Source organism: Phyllostomus discolor, chromosome 3 (assembly GCF_004126475.2).
Source record: "Phyllostomus discolor isolate MPI-MPIP mPhyDis1 chromosome 3, mPhyDis1.pri.v3, whole genome shotgun sequence".
NCBI lineage: Eukaryota > Metazoa > Chordata > Mammalia > Chiroptera > Phyllostomidae > Phyllostomus > Phyllostomus discolor.
The window spans coordinates 128,627,382-128,642,319 of NC_040905.2; the positions used below are offsets into that span (position 1 = coordinate 128,627,382).

A 14,938-nucleotide genomic window follows, 5' to 3' on the forward strand; every position below is an offset into this window, starting at 1 on the left:
GGTTTATTTCACTTTGTATAGCTTTCATTTCCTCCTTTATTTTGTGTCTGTACTCAACCATTTCTGTGAGCATCCTGAATACCAGCGGGACTTTTTTAAAAAAAGCTTTTATTTTATTCATTTCAAGAGAGAGGAGAAGGGAGGGGCAAAAAGAGGGAGGGAAATATCAGTGTGTAGTTGCCTCTCAAGTGCCCCCAACCAGAGACCTGGCTCGCAACCCAGGCATGTGCCCTGACCGGGTATCTGAGGAACGACCCTTTGGTTCTCAGGCTAGTGTTCAGTCTACAGAGCCACACCAGCCAGGGCCTGATAACCAGTGTTTTGAACTCTGAGTCTGATAGGTTCTCTGTCTTCTTGTTGCTTAGTTCTTTTTCTGGAGTTTTGATCTGTTCTTTCATTTGAGCTATATTTCTTTATCTCGGTGTACCTGTTAGAGCCTTAGGTATTCACCAGGGTGGGGCAACCTACTTTGCTGCTTTGTGGCACTGTATGTGGGGGAAAGGTCAGAGAGGGCACAATGCCCTTGCTCACCTCTTGTCCCACTTTTAGTCACTTCCCCTGCTACCCACAAGTGAATTGGGCCCTTCTGTTGATGATTCCTGGTTGGATGGGATTGTGTTATTCCTGGACCCCATGGGCTACTCCAATGAACTCTCCTGTGAGACTGGCAGTTTCTCCTACTGCCTCAACTGTCACAAGTTTTTACAGGCAGAGATTTTGAGGCTTTTATGTCCCTGTGCTGGAACCCTGGGTTGTGTGGTCTCTCTCGCTCCCCAGTTTTTCCTCCCTGTTTATCAGAATGTGGGACTGCCAGCTTCGCCAGCCTCTGCCTTTTCATATGTCCAGCTGCACGTCTCTGCCCCTCCTACCTGTCTGGATGAATGTTTCTTCTTTCACTCCTTGGTTGTTGAACTTCCATACAATTTGATTTTGTAGCAGTTCTGGTTGTTTTTTGTTTTTAAATTGCTTGTTGTCCTTCTTTGGTTGTGCGAGAAAGCACAGTGTATCTCCCTACTCCTCCATCTTGCCTGGAAGTTGTGTTGCAGTAAGTATTTTTAATGTCATTTTATATTTCTGAAAATGAAACTTGTTAACTTTCTATTGGTTAAGTGTGATTTTTAAGTATTTATTTGAGAATATTAACTAATCAAAATGCAGAGTAAAATCATGCCAACTCTTTTTGAGAGTTGTTCCTTTTATGTTACCATATTAAGAGCATTATACATGACCAAGAATTGTGATCCCTTTGTGTTGTTAGTCTTCAGGGCTTAAGAAGTTATGGAATATTACTTTGAAAATTACAGCCATTTAGTCCTTTAACCCTTGTATTTAATCTTTCTTTTCTTTTTTTAAAAAAAATTTTTGTTGTTATTGACACTATTACAGATATCCCCCATATTCCCCCCCTTATTCCCCTCTTCACCAAGCTCGCCAGTACTTATTTTCATGCATAATTCGATGTGAAGTAAAAGTCCTCTTTCCGTATAAATCACATCAATTTGTTCTACTATTTAGGGGAAAATAATAAGCTGTATCAGGCAATACCTATTTATTTACTATGGGTTGGAATTTTCAGAAACTGGAACTCAGGAGTACACATATTTCAGAACTGAGTTTGATTTTGGAGGCCATTTAAAACTCAGTTTTATTATTTCTCTTTCTGAAGAGTCAACTTGCAGCAGATATTTGAGTGCTTTTAGCACTCACTGTTGACCAGCATTCTTGTACAACAAGAAGAGAACACCCCTGCGTTCTTCCTGGTGCTCTGTAGCTTAGGAACTCTAGTTTTGTTTTGTTTTGTTTTGTTTTGTTTTTTTGTAAGCATTATAGCCTGCATATATTCATGTCATTCTGTAAAGTATTAAGTGAAAGAAATTAATAATAAAAAGAAAAGTAGGGAGAATACCAGGCTTTATATAATGGAGACAGAAGAGGCAGTGAAAAATCTTGAAGTTTGTCTCAGAGTGGAAAGGAGGATTTTACTATCCAGCATTGGTATGATGTTGTTAATCTTTGTTTCAAAATGGGCAGTATGGTGGTGATTACTGATAAAAGGTTTGTACAAATTGGCATGGAAGCATAAAGGGAAGGACTTTCAGGAGCAATGTCTTAGAAGAAAGTTAGGGGCTAGCTAGGCATTCCAAGTAGAGGGCAGCTGTACACATGAGTGGGTAGAAATGATTTCTGGAGGTGCTTTAAGTAGTTCAGGGCTGAAACACAGAGTAGGTGTCTGACGTTGGGGAAGAGGTTGTGCAGGTAGGCAGAACTTATTGAATCAGGTGCCTTCTGTGCTGTACTAAAAGTTTTCTCCATTTTTATCTTTAATGTGGAATAAATTATTGTACAGTTTTGAAAAGGGGGATAACATGACTATGTTTGTATTTCAGAAAGATTGTCCTCCAGGAAATAAGACACATTGGAAGGGGCAAATTGCAGGAAGGAGGTCATTTAGAGACTTGCTGCTAATGAGAAATGAGGGTACTTGGAACTCTGGCAGTAGAAAGGAAAGGGACTTACAGATTTTTGAGCTGTTAGGACTGTGAAAACAATAGGATATAAGGCATTGGAAAGGAGGACATCTGGGATGACTTTGAGATATCTTATTTGGGTAATATGGTAGATGGAGGTGCTGCAAATGAGAAATAGAATTTAAAAGGATTGAGAAGAAGTTGGCTTGTACATATAAAGCATTTAAGTGGAGCTGTACTACAGGCAGGTAGGTAATTATAGAGATTCAGTTTAGAGAAAACTTTGGGTAGAAATGTGGGTATTGTTGCTACTTGGATAGGTGGTAAAAGTTACGGTGGTAGTGAGACCTCCTGGGCAGAGCTTCTGCTGAGAGGGGAAGAAGGCTGAAGGCACAGTAGGCAAATGAAGAGAGGAATTCAAGAAGTATTCAGGATGAATGTCTCTGATCTTTGGTAGTGCCCATTGGTTATGGGACAGAATCACCGTGTCACTGGTAAGTGGTGAGATGGAGTAGAACTAGAGCTGTGGGTTGGAAGTGAATGAGAGTGGATTACACACATGTATTCTAACCCACTGCAGAAGCTTGTCTTAGAGGCTAATGACCTGAGGCCACAGCAAGACCTAGGGGAAGGTTTTGATGGGACAGACTTGAGATTGGGGAGGTAGTAGATTCAAAGGAGTCTAGAAATAGAATAATTTCTGTAGTTTCCTAGAAAGGAAGGAGGATTGAGAGCAGGATAATAAAGTAATTTCATATTATTTATAGTGACTGGAGATGACCTTTGGAGCCACTCAGTTTAAGTTGCTTATTATATTCATTTATTGATTTTTCTTTCTTCCTTTTTGTCAGATAAAATGAACTAGATGCTATTTTTTTCATTAAACTCATACACTGACTATAATCACTGACCTAGCTCTCTGTTCATTTTTTTCACCAAGCATGCTCTAAAGCACAGTAAGTGGAGCAGCTTTAAATTCGACTGTCCTTTCTAGCCCCACCTGTACTTAAAATGTTTAGACAGGTGCAGTAGTGAGATGCATCCTGTTCTAGCACCCCACTCATCCTGCTCTTTGCATCAGGTAGCAGCATTTATATGTACTCCATCCCAGCCTTTTCACACTTTGCTCTTAAAGTAAATCTGATAAATTCCTTAAGGTAGGAATAAAGGTCACTGTACTTCATCAAATTTACATATTTTCAAAGAGCTCAAAAAATAAACCTTTTTGACTCTGGAATTTTACATATCTATGGATGAGAGGTTTTGGGGGATGGTACTTTTTAATTTTATCCATTTACTCATTTTATTTTTTAAATTGGGATATAATTGACATATAACATTATATAAGTTTAAGGTATACAGCATGTCGATTTGATATATTTAAATATTGCAATATGATTATGACCATAGCGTTAGCTAACACCCCTGCCATGTCAAACAACTCTTCTGTGATAAGAACAATTAAGAGATGGTACCTTTTAATATCTACATTTTATGAAGCAGAATTCTTCCTGTTAATTTTATTTTTGACAATGGGAATGTGAAGTTTTCTGTTTGTTTGTTTGTTTTTTTTAATTATAATGCTTTTATTAATCTTGGTAGCAAATGTGAAGTGTTTTTTGTTCCAGGGTCATGAGCAAAGGTTTAAGCTTGAGAAAAAAAAATTCTTTGATCAGTTATCTTAGAATTTTGGTGCATTGGTGATGTCTTTTTCTGTAAATTAACAGTCTTTGTTTTCTGTGCCCAGCTATGTGGGCCTAACTTCACATTCCAATAGTCAAAAATAAAAATAATAGGAATGATTGTGCTTTATAGACTAATTAACCAGTTAGTTTTAGAACCAGATATAAATATGGAATCTGTATATTTTAATTTATAAAAGTTTCATTAAATTAACATTTTGTTTCTGCACCCAAGAAAGTCTGGTTTTATGTTTTGCGACTGACTAACCTTTTCCTAGTCATTCTTTTGGGTAGGATTTCTGAGCTTTCTCAGAGCCTCTTCTGTTTGAAGTATGGTATTAGATAGAGCCTATCATTTCCATCTGCTATTCGGTGGAACACTGTACAGTCATTCCATGTGCTTGAAAACCAACGATGAGGGAAATGGTTATTTTATTAAAGGCAAAGGGGATACAAAATTCTGTATACAATGACCCATTTAAAAATATATTTACAGAAAAAAAAATAAATTACACAGTGAGGTAGGTAACTTACTGAAGAAGCATGCCATCTTTCTTTCTTTTATAGCTAATCTACCAGTGCCAACAATTGCTGCCATAGACGGACTCGCTTTAGGTGGTGGTCTTGAACTGGCATTAGCGTGTGATATAAGAGTAGCAGGTAAGAATCTTATTAAAAATAACATTTTTTGAAATAAATACAATGTGATTTATAAATGAGAACAAATTAACAATGAACACTTTCAGAAGTTAAGAATGGTGGCATTAATAGTACTAAATTCATAACCTTTTAATTTTCTTCAAATTCAGAGTTTTAAACACAGATGAGAAGTCAGTTTGTAACCTAAAAGTATTTACTTATTAAAACTATATTAATACTTTTATAAACTATACAAAAAGTTAATGAGACAGACATGTACATTTATAGAACTGCATGTCAGTCATGCCAGATCCATGCCAGGGAATTCCCAGCACAACCTCATTTGTCTGTGAGCACACAGAGTAATTCTTTTTTAAACGTACATATTCATCTACTTGGCCATCGTGGTCAGCCCTCCACTGCTTAGTGGTTTCCTTCTCCTATGAATGTGCATGTCAGTTGTCTGCTTCTTTGAGCAGACATTTACCTTCCTCATCTACCAGCCACTAGAGGAAGACTGGGACCATGCAGATGATTAATTGGACCCATTCTCTTACGGGCGTTTCCTGGAGGCCCTCTTCCATCATCTTATTGGGAATCAGATGAGGTTCCTTAGCTTCTTTTCTTTTTCACATCTTGCTGAAGCAGAGTTTTGAAAAACAAAACTACAAACTCAGCTATTCCCCAGAAGAAATGTGTTGACTCTGGCTGTCCAACACTTGTCCATTTGAGATGTAAACCATCTTGTTCATTGTTCCCTGCCTCTGGAGTGACTGAGCAGCCTGACCCCTTTTGACTTCTGTCAAAAATAACATTTTTTTAAGTGAGGTTTTTTTGTTTTGTTTTAGTTTTTTACTCTTCAGAAAATTCCAAGTTGAACATTTAGAATAAAAAATCACCTGCTGGGCTTAATGAAATACTTAAAATTTCTAGTTAAGAAAAGAGTCTTTGATAGTCTCTTGTTCAGTCTTAGCAGTAGGAAAGGAGAACAGGGTCATACAGAACTGAATTTAAATCTTAGGTCCTGTCATTTTTAGACTGGTTTCCTTCCCTACATTGGGTGAAATGACAGTAGCTGTTGTGATGATTAAATGAATTAATCTATGGCATGTGCCTATACATAATTATTAGCTATAGTAATAATAACTTAATCTCTTTGAGGTTCACTTTTTTCCTGGATGGTTTTCTGAGGATTAGATGACGTGATTATGAAAATAGTAATGAAAGGATTTAGTGCTAGCCCTGTGCTGAGTGTTGACCTGGTGCCCAGTGCTATTCTACGCACTTGGCATGTATAATATTAACTTAATCTTTCTAACAACCCTCTAAGATAAAAGTACTTTGTGGCGCTTGATGAATCAAGGACATAGGGAGGTGAAGTAACAAGCCCCCAAAGCAGTGACTGAGCTAAGATTTGAACCCAGGCAGTCTGGCATTATGGCCTTCCTGCTGTCCTGCCAGAGCGCTGCGTTCTTCCGCTGCTCTCTCAAGAACTACAGTGCTGTGTCCTCGTTCCTTCATCATAGTGACCAAAAGGTGCTTCAGGACCAAGGACTGCATAAAGCAGGCAGAAACATTTGTCACTGTTCTTCCCCAGGTTCCCACTGACACTTCCAGTAGAGCTGCCAGTTAAAAGTAGAGTCAGCACAATTATGTTTTTAAAATAATTTTATGGTGACTTTCTTAGGATTTGTAGTTGCTGATCCATGTACACTTTTTCCCCTTTCCACTTTATTTGGGATCTCTATGTTCTGTCTGAAAGTATTGGGTTTTAAACTGAAAAGCTAAGGTTTCTGTAATCCATTTCTGAAAGAATGCATGTTCTGGGAAGTAGGATATGGGAAGCAGTCCCAGTACTCTTGGATGTGTAAAAAAGAAGTAATTGAGATGTTTTAAAGTAGCCCTAAAACAAACATGAAAAAAGGAGCGTTATCCTGGTGTCAGAACAATAAAACCATTTCTCAAAACTTTCTAGAGATTTGATCTTGAAAAGTTGCTATATCTTGTATGATATATTAAGCTGTTTGATCTAGAGAAACTGTTCAGGCAGCTAAACAATTCATACTTGTCAGACACAGCCTCTCTCTTCATGCTGAATAATTAATGAGATCAAAGCCTTCAAACATGACCTGGCAGTATCAGGTCAAATTAGGTAGTTACAGCTTTGGTATTTCTGCATCAAAAATTATTTCTCGGCCAAATAATTTTTTATCCTTACCTCAGGACATTTTTTTTTTCATTGCTTTTAGAGAGAGAGGAAGAGTCACGAGGGGAGGAGGGGGATGAGAGGGAAGGGGAGGAAAGAGAGAGAGAGCGAGAAACATTGGTGTGTGAGAGAAACATCGATTGGTTGTTTTCTCATAGGTACTCCAACTGGGGATTTAGCCCATAACCTGGGAATATGCTCTCCTGACCAGGATTCAAACCTGAGATTTTTTGGTCTATGGGATGATGCTCCAAGCAACTGAGCCATATTGCCCAGGGTGCCAAGTAGTTTTTAACAGAAAATGTGTGAATCTCTTAATATTTAGGGTGGGGCAAAAGTAGCTTTACAGTTGTTTATATGAAAAAAATAATAATATAAGGGTAATTTTGTTTCATGTACTTACAACTGTCAACCTACTTTTGCCTACCCTGTATATAATTTAAAAGTATTACTTTTCATAACTAAAGGCCTTCTGAAGTGATTTTGAAAAGATTTGTGATACAAATTTAATAGTAAACAAAATATAGTCATTCCCCCTTATGCCAAGGATATATATTCCCAGACCCCCAGGGGATGCCTGAAACCTTGGGTACTATCAACCCTATTTAATACTATACTTTTCCTCTACATGCATACCTTTTCATTTAAAGGAAACACTTTATGGTTTCTCTTTGACATATCCATATTGCAAACATCACTACTCGTGTACTTTTGGACTATTAAGAAAAGAAAATAAGGAGGATGACTTGAACACAAGCACTGCAATACTGCCATGGTTGATCTGATAACCAATATGGCTACTAAGCAACTAAGAGGCAGGTAGCGTCTACAGCGTGGAGATGCTAGACAAAGGGATGATTCATGTCCCAGGTAGGATGGAGCAGGATGGAGATTTAATCACAGAACAGCATGTAATTTAAAATTTTTGAATTTTTTGTTTCTAGAATTTTCCATTTAATATTTTCAGACAGTGTTTGTCCTTGGGTAACTGAAACTGGGGACAGCAAACTTGTGGTTAAGGGGGGGATTACTGTATTCATAGCTTCTTTTACTGACCTTTTTAAGTCATCATAAGTGAATTTGATTATATATGGATATCACTTAATTTTCTTCCTTCCTTTTTAGCTTCCTCTGCAAAAATGGGCCTGGTTGAAACAAAGTTGGCAATTATTCCTGGTGGAGGTATGAATTGTTCACACCCATCTTGATTTGTTCTCAAAAACAGCATAAGGTAAAAAAGGTGTTAATTGAAAAGGCAACATTTTGGATGAAGAGACTAATGCTGAACTGTTTGCTTCTTCAGTCAAGTTCTGATTCAGAATGCATTCTTTTATCTTGTGTAGGTGTGAAGATGGTGGGTATGCTGGCTCTGACTCTCTTTTTGTGCTCTTTCCTGTGCTTTTCTGTGTGATTTTTTAATTTTTAAATTATTGCACCAGTCTCATTGTTCTTGAAGGATGACACCACTATTTTGAAACTTATATGTGGGTCTATAATGTGTGCACCCTCAGAGAGCTCCACACATGCAGTCAGACCCCAGTGGAGGAGGGGCAAGAGCACCCAGGCTCTGTGCCAGGCTTCTTGTGTCTCTGTGCAGCAAGACAAAGGTTGGGGTTCATGGGCAGCTGGTATCGCCTATTCTGTTACTACAAAAATGATGGCTGTTTCTTTTTGAAGACTCTCATAAGAAAGTACTTGTCCACCACTGATAATGACATCTTGCATCACCCAATAAATCTGAAATTTTTGCTCTTTTGTCTGATGCAGAAAATTGGAGATGTTCACATTTTGTGATATTTATTACAAAAGTAAACTGTACTTGAGGATGTACACACTGATAACTTATTAGCATATGAATGAAATAATAGTACAGTGTAAAAAATTAAATGTAGTATTAAATACTTCAGGCAGAATAGGTTAAAATGATATCTTTAACTGTATCAGTACAAGAGTATTTATCCTGATTAGGGTGTATAGGTGGAACTTAAAACATAACTCAGTAACACTGAAGACTACCCAGATCAATGTGTAAGACTCAATAAGTTTTCTACTTTGGTAGTCCATGAAAATTCTATTCTTGTAAGTAAAAACATATAATTTCCACCTGTTCTGTCAACCTGTTTTCATAGTGACTAATGAAAACTCAAAAAAAAAAGATTTAGAAGAAAATACATCCAATTGAAAAGAGTTATCAAATAACTAATGTGTGAAATAAAACAAGGTTTAGGAAAAAAGATGATGTGATGTTTCATAAACTCTTTTAAGAAATAAGCATTTGTTTGTAATTAGAATATAACTAATCCTAGAAAGATAGTGACTACAGTTAAATAGTTCCCCCGCCCCCCCCCCCCCCCCAAAAAAAAGATGTCAGTGTGAAACCTGGGCATATGACCTTATTTGAAAAAAAGGGTCTTTGCAGATGTAATTAAGGATTTTAAGATGAGATCATTCTGGATTATCTGAATGAAGCTTAAATCCAGTGACAAAGGTCTTGTAAGAAGAGAAGACTCAGGCAAAAGAGGGGAAACAGATGATCACTTGAAGATAAAGACAGGATTGAAGAGATGCATTTACAAGTCAAGGAAGGTCAAGGATTACCGGCAATCACCAGAAGCTTAGAGATTGTTCCTCGGAGCCTCCAGAAGGAATCAGTCCTGCCAATATCTTGATTTTGGACTTGGGCCCCCCAAATTATGAGAATTAAATTTCTGTACCTTTAAGCCATGAAGTTTGTGGTGATTCATTACAGCAGCCTCAGGAAACTTTTACAGTAGTTTTTAATGCTTAAGTAATTTTTTTTGGACAAGGACTTGATATATGTATATGTATCAGAGAAGGGGTAGGAGAAAGATGAACTTGGGAATTTGGATATTTATCAGGTCCTGAATGTGAAATGTTTTGTATTAAATCCACTAGAAGGTAGGACAGTTGTATGAGAGCACTGTTGGGTTTGATTAGGTAAAAAAAGCTTAGCTGATTATACTGTAGAAACGAGGGTGATATCTTTAGCTTGTTTAATCTTCTCTTATGGGCCAGCCATATGAGGTATAGAAATTAACATGTTCTTCCCAATGTATATAAGTTCTTTAGGGTCCTCCTCAATAGTGGATCCATTAATTAGAACACACTTTTTATAAATTTGATTGAATTTAGATTATGTATTCTCATCAGTACTATTATTTTTAAAAATTCTTATGAAATAAATTTGTCATAAAATTTGAATGCTTTAACATTAATCTAACTGAAGCTGTGCCTCCCTATTTGGATTTCTGTATATTTGATAAACACAAGAGAGTTAACCTGATGCTCCTGATTGGCATAAAGTTTCTTAAAATAAAGTAAGATAAATTAGAAAATGATTGTTTGGAAGAGATAGTAGTATTCACAGTGAACATGGATATTAATGGACCATTAATATAAGGCATCTTTTAGATTAGTACTCTGAATTTAGTGTTCACTAAAAAGGAGACTGTCTGCTATCAAATAACTATTAAAAGTATACAGTTAATGTAAAGGAAAGTAGAAACATTAAAACCAAACACACTTCTTTAAGTAGTATTACATCAGATAGAGTTTTCAAATGGAATTCAGTTGAACATCATATATTTAAACAGGCACTTTTGTTATATACATATATTTGTAGACTAATATTATAAAACATAAAATACAGTGTTAATGATTTAAAGTACTAGCCAATTTAAAAATAATTAAAATTATTACTCTAGGTCACAGGTGGCAAACACAAGGCCCACAGGCCAAATCTGGTCCTCCACCTTGTTTCTACCCAGTGGCAGCACTGAACTCCTTGCTCCTAGTTAAGGAGTAGTTACATTATACAGTCCTAAAATTACATTCGGCCCTTTGAAGGCAACTGCAAGGCTGATGTGGCCCCTGATAAAAATGAGTTTGACACCTCGGCTCTAAGAGCTTGCTATAGTATTCTCAATTATATCAGGGATTTTGTACAACATAGTCCTCTACTGTGTTCTCCTCTTTAAGAATGCAGCTCACTTCTTGTCTTCCCCCAACCAGGAGAATACTTCAGTAGTTAAAATAAAACTCTTACTTAGAAGTAGCTCCTCAAACAATACTACTCTTTAGCATATATGTAAGAACCAAATGGGTTAGGATTGTTTTTATTTAACAGTTTAGAAATTTCTTTGCACACAAAATGGTGGCAAGTTCCCCCATTCTAGCTCTTTTTTTTTTTTCCTTACCTCTTCTATGGAGGATTTGGTGTTTATATCAAGAAATTTTATTATGCCTACCCTAAGGTAACTGGTAAGGTTTCTTGCTTGGGTACACATCCATCACTCTGGACAAGATGCCTAGTATTTCCAATGCTCCTATTCTCTCTAGTTTTTTATTTTGGAAATATTTAAACTTTAGGAAATTTGAGAAGCAGTAAAGTGAACCTCTTTGTACCCCTCATCAATATCTTCCCTCCCTTCACTCCTCTCTTGCCACACTCCATCTCTGTTCCCCCTCCTCAGATGCACACCCATCTTTTCTTGCTGAACCACTTCAAAATAACAAGGTGAACCTTTAAGATTTTCAGCCTGCCTTTCCTAAGAATAAGAAAGGACTCTTATATAACCACAACATTATTATCACACTGAACAGTAATAACATTAATAATGAGATTCCCCCAGGTGTTTCAAAGTTTAGTTTGTAGTTGTTTTGTTTTGCTTTTCCAATTCAGGATCTAGTTCAATGTCACATATTATATTTGGTTAGAACTTTTTTTTTTTAATTTAGACAAGTCGTCCATCTCTCTTTGTTTTTTTTTTTTTTTTTTTTTTTATAACTAATTTAAAATTAAGGCAGATTATCTTGCTGAGGTTTTCACATTGTGAATCTGATAGAGTTATTTTTTCAAGTTTAGGTTAAACATTTTTGCCAAGAATTCTAAATGGACCATGCTCTGTATTTTATTTTCATTTTATTTGATGGCACTTAAGATGTTAAGTTGTCCCACTTTGAGTGATAATGACTGATTACTTCTTTAAGGTGGCAACTAACCATGGGTACACTTTTAGCATTCTCTTCTTGGAAACTTCTCAGGAAAAGTATCTTTAATAATTATTACCAACATTGATTGTTCCCTGAATTAAAAAGAGAAAAAAAAAGAAAATTAGAGCACTCACGTTTCACAGGACCAGAACAAGAGTCCCCAGTTTGTTTTCTTCTCTCCCTGGTAGATTTGGGGCATTACTGTCTGTCTCACTTGGAGGCTGTGTTTGGCAGTAAGGTCGTATCTTGGCCACTGGTGTCCAGGAACTCTAGTTTAAGGTGTATTTATGAAGTAATGATGGATTTTTAGATCCTCCGTGAGTGTTGTCCTGAACACTGGAGTCATTTTGGAAAGTTTTACTTACTGTCGTTATTGAAATCCTTTGGAATTTACATCAGAATCTGAACTTATTCTTTTGAATATACTCAGCAGTGACTCATCATTATCCTGTGAGGGTGAATTTGATTTTCACAAATAGCAAAAGAGCGTTCTGTGCCAAATCTGATTATAAGGTCATACTATATCAGGAGGAAGGAAAGTATAACAACATAAATAAGACTGCTTTTAAAGAGGCTTATTAATGTCAAACAGTTCGCAGCTTATGAACAATGGAGAGCACTGCCAGATTTAGGGGACTGCTTCCCAAGTGACCTCTCCAAAGGCCAGCACTACCTTATACAGTGCATTGTCTCATTTCTTTGTCCTTTAAAATGCAATTCAGTGACCCCCTCACTACTTTATGTCTAATTAGGGTGTTTTGGAAGTTAGTAGGTGGCTTCCCACTGTTGACAGGCCATTTTGTTAGTTGCTGTGAAGGAAACATACAGGGTGAGGCAAAAGTAGGTTTATAGTTGTGAGTATGTGAAACAGTTTATTCTTATATCATTAGTTATTGTATTATTTTCCATACAAACAACTGTAAACCTACTTTGGCTCACTATGTATTTATCTATATATGACTCACCAATGCTCCCTTGGAATTGCCCATCTAAAATCTGATAGGAGAGATTAAACTTGTGTATAAGTATCAGAACTGCCCTATCATTATAAAATTGTTGAAATCAAACAGTAATAAACAGTTTGCCACTGGAACTTGTGAGTTTGAGAAAATAGTGTGAATTCTGTCAGGTCTCAGCCTGAGTTTACAAGGCCTGCCGGGTGGGTTCCCAGTACTGTTCTAACTTCCTTTCCTGCTGTTGCTCCTTTGCTCACACACTGTGTTCCAGGCACATTCATTCACTTAACTCAGCAAATATTTATTGAGCCATGCACTGGTGGATATACAGTGGGCCTACAGCAGTGAGCAGACAAGAAGAGATCACTGCTGCCAAGAAGCTGACATTCCAGCATAGGGACAGTAGACATGGCAAATAGTAAATTGTGAAGTGTGGTAGAAGTGTCCAGGGCTGTAGGAAAAGAACTAGGGCAAGGGGCTGACGAGTGGTGGGGTCTTCACTTTAACATAGAGGATCAGAGGAAGCCTCATTGAGAAGGTAACATTGGAGTTAAGACTGATAGGAATTGAAGAAATTAATCATACAGACAGAAAGAAGAGCATTTCAGACAAAGGAATACCCAGGATAAAGGGCTATGATGGAAGCATGCCTGAAACAGTCACCCCACCACTCCAACCACAACAAACAGGAGGAGGAGAGTGATAGGAGACACCATCAGAGAAGCAGTGTGGTCTTAGTCAGGCATTTAAAGATTTGTCTGGTCCCCATGCCAAGAGTAGAAGCAAGTTAGAAGCAGGAGCACTTTCCTGCTAGGCCTAAGCCTGTGGCTGTAGTTCAAGTGAATTATGCTAGGGCCTGGACTGGGCAATGGTGGTAGAAGTATTTGGGTGTGGTTCGACTCTGGAGAATCTCCTGATAGATCGTATCAGTAACTAAAGAGAGAGGAAAGTAAACATTGACCCCTGGCTGGAATAACTGAGAATAAGTTCCCATCAACTGAGATGTGGAGAGCTGTGAAAAGAATAGGTTTGGGAGAGACAGTGAGGAATATTGTTTTGGACATGTTTGGTTAAAAACCCAAGTTCAATACCCAAGTGTAGTATTAATCAGGTAGACAGTTGGTTGTGCAGATGAAAATGTGGAATTTATTATTATTTTTTCTAGTATCCACGGGTCTGGTTTTAAAAAACCTAGAAATGGACATTGGCACAGAATTCCAGGAGAGTCCTTCTAGTTCAGGCTTAACAAACTGGGAAATAAAATTTTCTTGTAGTGACAGCCATAGCAGACAGGACCCCAAACACTAAAAATTCTGAGGGAGGAGAACCTTCTCCTTCAGTCAGAGGAGCTTTGTCCCAGGAGGGTGGTTGGAAGACCCAGTGCTTCTCTTTTCTCTGCCCATCTACCATTTGGTCTTGGACACAGACATAGTTGGAGTGCAGTGCACAGCAAGGTAAATACAACCCCAGTATTCTAGGCAGAACACCAGAACTGTAGACAGGGAGCCCCAGGGAATCATCAAGGATTAGGGAGATGGTGAATAGTGAGGAGCTCAGGAAGGGAACCCTATAAAGTCATTTGTGAACTCCTGGACTCACCCTCGGGCTGAGCTGTGTGCTCTGATACTAAACCGCACACCAAACACTTTGCGAATTTAAACCAAGAGATAGAGAACACTGCTCAGATTTGAGACTTGCCAAAGTCCTCAAAAACATAACACTGAAAGCACAATCCACAGAAGGCTGTTTGCAATGTGCAGTCTGAATACAACCAAGTTAATTGAATGCTAAACAAAATTGTCTGGGCCAGAATAACTCAACATATGAAGTAACTGAAAATCACAACTTTTCATGGGAGAAGAGAATCAACAGATGCCGTCCAAGATGGCAGATGTCGGAATTATCTGAGAAAGATTTTAAAGCAGTTATTACAAAAAATACCCCAAGAAATAGAGGCAGACTGTTCTAATACCC

The 14,938-nt window shown here is 37.6% G+C and overlaps 1 protein-coding gene across 5 annotated transcripts in view; it reads left to right on the top strand.

Annotated features, from left to right (window-relative positions):
• AUH (AU RNA binding methylglutaconyl-CoA hydratase) overlaps positions 1-14,938 on the top strand; it is a 185,186-nt gene that overhangs the window by 79,262 nt on the left and 90,986 nt on the right. For all 5 annotated transcript variants that reach the window (XM_028531499.2, XM_036021433.1, XM_036021434.1 and 2 more), the window contains 2 exons: positions 4,718-4,810; positions 8,121-8,177. In XM_028531499.2, coding sequence (XP_028387300.1) covers positions 4,718-4,810; positions 8,121-8,177 — 150 coding nt within the window. The remainder of the gene's footprint in view (positions 1-4,717; positions 4,811-8,120; positions 8,178-14,938) is intronic.